This window comes from Terrapene carolina, unplaced genomic scaffold, assembly GCF_002925995.2.
Source record: "Terrapene carolina triunguis isolate 2854851 unplaced genomic scaffold, T_m_triunguis-2.0 Scaffold95, whole genome shotgun sequence".
Classification (NCBI taxonomy): domain Eukaryota; kingdom Metazoa; phylum Chordata; order Testudines; family Emydidae; genus Terrapene; species Terrapene triunguis.
This window is the reverse complement of record NW_020664446.1, coordinates 2252145-2258779: the sequence shown is the minus strand read 5'-3', so window position 1 is coordinate 2258779 and position 6635 is coordinate 2252145. Positions and strand designations below refer to the sequence as shown.

Sequence of the window (6635 nt, the reverse complement as noted above, 5' to 3'; positions counted from 1 at the left end):
GCAGAGAATGGGCCGGGCCCCACTGAGACCAGCGGCACAAGACCAGCCAGGAGGATGGACGGGTCGAGAAGGAGCCAAGACCTACATGCTCCCCCCCAGCCTGGCTCCCTGGGGCGACTGCATGTTTACTGGGGCTTTGGCCAGTCCGGCTGGTAGCCCCCCAGGTCTGCCTGCGAGATGCTGCTACCCTAGGCCCACGCTGCCTGTGCCAATGCATCACCCTAGCCCTGTATCCCCCAGTCCATCCCTGGGGCCTGGGGCAGGATCGCCCCAGCCATATCCCCGCGGCCCGGCTGCATGAGGGGGCGATGGGGCCCTTGTCCCCCTCGGGGCCACACACACACAAAGGGAAGAAGCGGCACTTGCTTTCGCTGACTGAGGGGATGGATTGGGGCCCGCAGCAGGGCAGCAGTTTGAGGAGTCGCTGCTTCAGGGCTTTTTTGGTTTGGCCGGGCGGGTTGCCTAGAAAAAACAACAGTCACCAAGCAGAAGAGTTAACAAAGCCGCAGCCCGTCCCCTGCCCCACCCCCAGCGACGAGCCAGCCATGCCAGACCCGGGCACTGCGGGCCGGGGGAGACGCATGCAGCCGGAGAGCAATGGGGCAGCAGGACCCAGCTCTGCCCCCGGCTCCCCCCGAGCCCTGTGGGAATAGGAACAAACCCTTCGCCTGCCCACAGCCCCACCCATATTCAGCCAGCCCAGCTTTAGCTTGGAGGGTGGGGAACCAGCTGGGTGGCTATTGGGCTGCAGGGCCCAAGGGATTTTGGGGTGCCCCTAGGCAGATCTCCCCTTAGCACAGAAGGAGGGGGTCCCGGCTTTGCTGTTGGGGAGAGGAGAGGCTGTTCCCGCTCTGGAGCGGGCGATAGGCTGGCTTGACTTTTCAGGGTTGCTCTGGACTGGATCCAGAGAGGCCGTTGGCATCCAAGGTCGACCCTGTTTGTGCGTTGGTCCCGGGGGAGTTGGCGAGTTACGCAGGAGCGGGTAGTGTCTGTGCGCGGTCTCGGCTTGGGCCGTTCGGAGACGTAGCGCACGGACTGGGGTTGCCCACTGGTCGGGGGGGAGGTGCCGCTGGCCAGGAGCTAAGGGGAGGGGGCAGAACCGCTGGCTTTTTTCGCAGGGAGGGAATTAGCCATTGGCACAACCTCACCAAGGGAGCGGGAGAATGGCCATTGGTGGGGGTCCTTAGGGCGAGATGGGCTGGCCCAGCCAGGAGCTCTGGGCTGGAGGCTGGTGGCTCTCTCGGCTGGGTGATGCTGGCGGTCAGACTGGACGGTCAGCACAGCCCCTTCTAGCCTTCCCAGCTGGGACTCTGAAGGCGGAAGGGGGGGAAGAGGAGGATGGTGGGGCAGGTACGGGGCAGTGGGATGGACACACTGGTGGGACAGGCTGGAACTGGAGTAGCCGGGAGCTCCCCCCACAGCCAGCTCCTGCCCCACTCCCCAGAGTGCCCCCTGCTGGGACAGGCTGGGACTGGAGTAGCTGGAAGCTCCCCCCACAGCCAGCTCCTGCCCCACTCCCCACAGCGCCTCCTGCTGGGACAGGCTGGGACTGGAGTAGCTGGAAGCTCCCCCCACAGCCAGCTCCTGCCCCACTCCCCAGAGTGCCCCCTGCTGGGAGAGGCCGGGCTGCAGTAGCCAGGACCTCCCCCCCACAGCCAGCGCCCCGCCCTGCTCCTCACATATGAAGATAGGGGAGGCCATGCTGGTGACAGTCCCCAGGGACACCCCTGTAACTCCCTGTGGGCAAGCACACCACAGAATCGCCCGGGGCAACCAGCAGCTCCAAGCCACTGGCCTACGAGCCAGGGAGGGGGGCAGGACAGGGGCTCTTCCCCCAGGAGGAGGCCCTGGCCCCACTGAAATCAATGTCCATCAAGGACACTGGGGTCAGGGCTTCACCCCCTGATGGCAGCTCGGCCCATGGGTGGGATTAGACCCCTAATGCCAGGGCTTCTGGGTCACAAGCGATCGCCAGCTGTGGGCTTAGGAGGGGAGCTCTGCCAGGGCATGTGGTAGGGGGTTGGGGCCTGCCCCAGGATCCCCAGGGAGGTGCAGAAGTGGGGGAGGCTGGTCAGGGACGGCTAAGATCCCAGGGGATCAGTGCACTGAGGAACTGACCATGTCCGAGACAGGAGTCTGTGATTTCAGACTAGCAGCCACTGATGGCTCATGATGAGGCTGGGGGGCAAGAGGCGCTGGCCAGGGAGGGGGAAGCTGCTGTGAGTGGGGCTGGGTTTGTTCCTTTCCCCACACGCGACGGTTGTTTTAAAATGAATAAAACACAAAACAGAGCCGCACAAATTAAACTGCAACATGCAACTTGCACAGCACGGCGGGCGGGGGGATGGGTGGACGGGCAGGCGGGTGGGAGGACGGACGGGCAGGTGGATGGGTGGACAGGCGGATGGGTGGACGGGCGGGCGGGCAGGCAGACAGATGGGCGGGCGGGCGGACGGATGGGTGGACGGGCAGGCGGGCGGGCGGGTGAATGGGCGGACAGGCAGGCGGGCAGGGCGATGGGTGGATGAGCAGGCGGGCGGGTGGACGGGCAGGCGGGCGGGATCAGACCCGCAGGGCCCTGGTCTGAGACAGCCAGAAGGAGCCAGGCGTAAGGCTGCCACTGCTCTGTGGGGCCTTGACAAGGCAGCGTGACAGCATCAGACCCCGCGAGAACCCCCGGGCTTTGGATGTGGAAACTGCCCCCGTCCCCGAGACTGAGCTGGGCCAGAAACGGCTCAATCCTCACCCCCGGGGACTCCAGAGATGGGACTCTGGGTTCTGTGCTGGGACGGAGAGTCCAGGATTAATGTGAGCAAAGGAGCTGCACCATCACCCCCAGCTCTGCCGGTGCCCCTCATTCCCGACCCGCAGCCCCCTGCTAGCCCAGCCCTGGGCTCCCCACTCCACCCCCACTCTGCCGGTTCCCCTCACTCCCGACCTGCAGCCCCCTGCTAGCCCAGCCTGGCCCAGCATCCTTGCTCTCATTCCCAGCTGTCCTCTCGGCCCTGTCAGCAGTAAGGGCCTGTTCTGACTCCAACTTCCGACTCTGCCATGGACCTCTGCCCTACACCCCCCTGCCCAGGGCAGTGCCCCCCAGCACTGCCGCAGCCCCCTCCAGGGTTCCAGACACCATTCCACTAGCTCCTTCCTCTGCTGAATGCTGACATGGCAGGGAAGGGGGTACATGCGTCTCTGGCCCCCCCATGCAGCTCCCTGCACTGAGCTGTCCCTGCTGCGGGGGGGGGGGGGGGGGGAATCCCTGGCTTTGTAGGGAGGCTGTCAGGAACCAGGCAGCACGGACACCCCACAGAGCAGCACCCATCTGCCCTCCTTGCTTAGCGTCTGGGCTTTCAGCAGTCGCTCGACCCCAAATGAAATCCTTGGACTGGGCCCTTGCCCCTCCCGCTGGCACCCCCGGGTCTGCCCACCCGCGGCCTCCCTGTCCCTGGGGCCCCTTCGGGCTGTCTCAGGCCAGCTGGCTCAGAGCGCAGCAGCCTCCCTGGACGACACGGACAAGAGGGGACAGAGCAGCACCAGGACACGGCCCCCCCGAAGGAAAGGAATGGCTGCGGGGGTGGGGGGGAGGGGAGACTAATGCTGACAGGTGCAGTGTCCCTTGAGGCTCCCTATGCATGGCGCTGCCCTGCTCTCCCCCGCAAGGCCGGGGCCTTAGACCCCTCATCTACACTAGCATCAATACTGCCAGCCCCAGCCCCGTGGGGGGAGCAGCACCAGCCCGGAGAGGTTTTACCGACAGCCCCTCTCAGCAGCGGGTCCTGCTCCCTGTGGACACGGGACTCATGTGACCCAGGTAACCCTCGGCCTCTGCTGAAACGCCCCTAGCAGCGGGCGGGCGGCGGGGGATTCCCTGGGACCAGCAGGTCATCACAGACGCTGAGCAGTCCTCAGGCACGACGCTGCCCGACCAGCCCGGGCTAGATTTGAACCAATGTCCTACCGGTCTGTGCCCGTGGCCGAGCCTCAGTCACCGCGCCCGGAGGCGCTGGCACGTCCCCAGCATGGCAGCTGCCCTGGTGGAAGTGGCTCAGCGTTTGGGCGCAGGCAGGGGCCCTGGGCTCCAGAGGCCGGGCCCGTCCGGACACTGCTGCAGTGCGGGGTGACAGGACTCAGGGAACCCCGAACTCTAGTACTGCAGAGATCCGGGCGACCCCTGAAATTCGAGCTCTGCCCTGACAAGGCCATGTGGCGACGGGAACGTGGGGCTCTGGGGTCATGGCTCAGGTTTATATTATTTCTTGGGAAAACTGCAAACACCAAATTTTCATTTCATTAAAAAAAAATTTTCCTGAATTTTCTGATTTCTCAATGAACCGGTTCCAAACGTGACTGAACCAGGAATAGGTCACCTGGGGAGTTTCCCACTTTCTCTCTTCCACCCCTGTTTGCTAGTGGAAGAAAAGTGGGGGGGGGCAGAAGAAGAAAACACCCCAAAGCTGATTTTGATTCTAAATGATTTTTTTCTGTTTCCAATTTCAGACAAAAAAGGGGAAATCTCACACAATAGAAATGTTGGGTGGGAAAGTTTTATGTTATTCATAAAGTCACTTTTCATTCAAAAAAATCGTCACCTAAAAAAACCCCTCTGACAAAAACAATTGTCAACCAGCCCTAGTCAATTTCTTCCGGATTAAATTACCAGCCCTGCAAACGCCCCTGAGATCTGAAACACAAGCTGGGTCTTTCCTGGCTTGTGCATGGTGCTTCTAAAACTGGCGCGATCCGACCTGACGAGAAGCCAGCTCGCCTTCCTGGTGCTGGCTCCGTGCTTGGCCAGACTATTAATTTCTTTCTGTCTGGCAGGGGGCAGATCTGATGGGTAATAAGATGCTATCTTGACACAGCTGCTTTTCAGGGGCTTTAACTTGCAGGGGGAAAGGGACCCTGCAGCGTGAAGGTGAAATTCACCAGAGGGTCAGCACAAGTCAGAGAAGGCGTGTGCACCACACTAATGCCTAGGCCTTGTAGTAGGCAGAACGGCGAATCTCACCCTTCAAGTATCACCGGGCCAGTTCTGTGCCCTGTTCTCAGCAGTTCTTGAGCAGGGCTGTGGGAATTCACCTTACCCAGGGACAAAAGGCGACCCAAGCAGTGCAACGCAGAATGGTTGTGCATCGCACCACGGGGGCAGGACATCCAGGACGGACGGGCGGGGGAGGGAGGGAGAGACAGAGGAACCGTCACACACAGAGAAAGATGCAACAGAGAAGAAACTCCGGTTGAACTCACAAAGGCAGCAGGTAAATGCACGTGCAGCAGGTCAAGTCGGGTGCAAGTTACACTTTAGTTTGTAAAAATGAAGAAGAAGAAACAAAACACATGGACATTTCGTAAGGCTGGAAATCGAACAGGGCCAGTTCCAGGGGGCCGCGAGGAGGGGCTCATTTCAGCACATGCAGCTTAACGACGGAGGGGAGGGCGGTTGTCGGGGTTGGGTTGGTTTTTGCTGTCCTGGCTTTTGCTCTCCCCTTGGGCTGGATGGGCCCGTCGGGGGTTAGCCCCTGGTTGTGTCTTTTCTCTCTACACAACGCCGAGGCCATGAGGAAAGCACAGGGGCCCGGCTGGGTTCCAGATCCCCCCTGTATTAACTATCCGACGCCCAGCTGTGGCTCCGTTAGCGTCTGCAGCAGAAGGCAGGAAGCCCATGGGGGGGCCTCTCCGACAATTCAAAGGGATCCTACCCGCCCACGACGCCTCGCCCGTACACCGGGTCACCAGACTGTTCTTTACTAAGCCCGCGTCACACCCCGCACGCGCGGCCTGCTTCCCGCCTTGCCACGCCCCATTAAACCTAGCAAATAACCAGCCCCAGACGTGGCTCAGGGAGTATTTCAGCTGCCACTGGGAAGCCTGTGGGGTTAAACAGCCTGTCACTTCCTCTGCGGTGCCCAACAGCTCAGTGGTTTTGCAAAAGAAACAGACACGCAAGCGCACAAGCCTGCACCCTGGCCAATGCCCCGCGTGAAACGGAACCTCCCAGCGCTGTTCAGAAGGAATCTGACTCCCAGGGCACGTGGGGAAGGACGCAGAGACGCCGAGATCTGCAGAGCGGGCCACTGTGCCTGGCTGAATGCAGGCAGCACCCTGTCCCTTCTAACCAGCCGGTGGGTCTGGTGAGTGACTACTTACTGGTGATCTCTGCCAGTAACTGGATCGGTGGGAGCTGTTAGGGCTGTAGGAGTGGAAGGGGTGACTGCCGGTCCCGTAACAAGAACCAGCAATCAGTGATCTGTTGGTAGGAGCCAAACTCAAGGTGGGACCCGGGTAGATTTCAAACTGGAACAGGTTGCAGGTTACCGGGCTGACGATTGGTGCGTAGTCCTGGCTACTCTCCGCCCGCTGGCGCAGCATCTGTGTGAGCGGCACAGCGCGATCCTGGCACCTGCCTGGGCGGGGCCCGGCCTGATCTGGGAGAGCCCAGCCCAGGAGTTCGCTCTCCCTATCAGCCCGGAAAGGGAGCAGGTCCCAGCTGGGATCCCATCGTTACGAGGTAATCCCCATTCCCTCTGCAGCGCGGCTCTGGGCCGTCCCCACGCCTGCACCCCCAGGATCAGCCGCTCCACACCTAGCCAAATGCCAAGCCAACTGGACAGCGGCCTGGCTGGTGCCCCAGGGCC

General features: G+C 61.9%; 1 protein-coding gene across 1 annotated transcript in view; it reads right to left on the bottom strand.

The window, feature by feature from the left end:
* OGA (O-GlcNAcase) overlaps positions 1-6369 on the bottom strand; it is a 71105-nt gene extending 64736 nt beyond the window's left edge. Inside the window, exon 1 of the mRNA XM_026651043.1 lies at positions 6148-6369. Coding sequence (XP_026506828.1) covers positions 6148-6369 — 222 coding nt within the window. The remainder of the gene's footprint in view (positions 1-6147) is intronic.
* Positions 6370-6635: the final 266 nt, after the last annotated feature.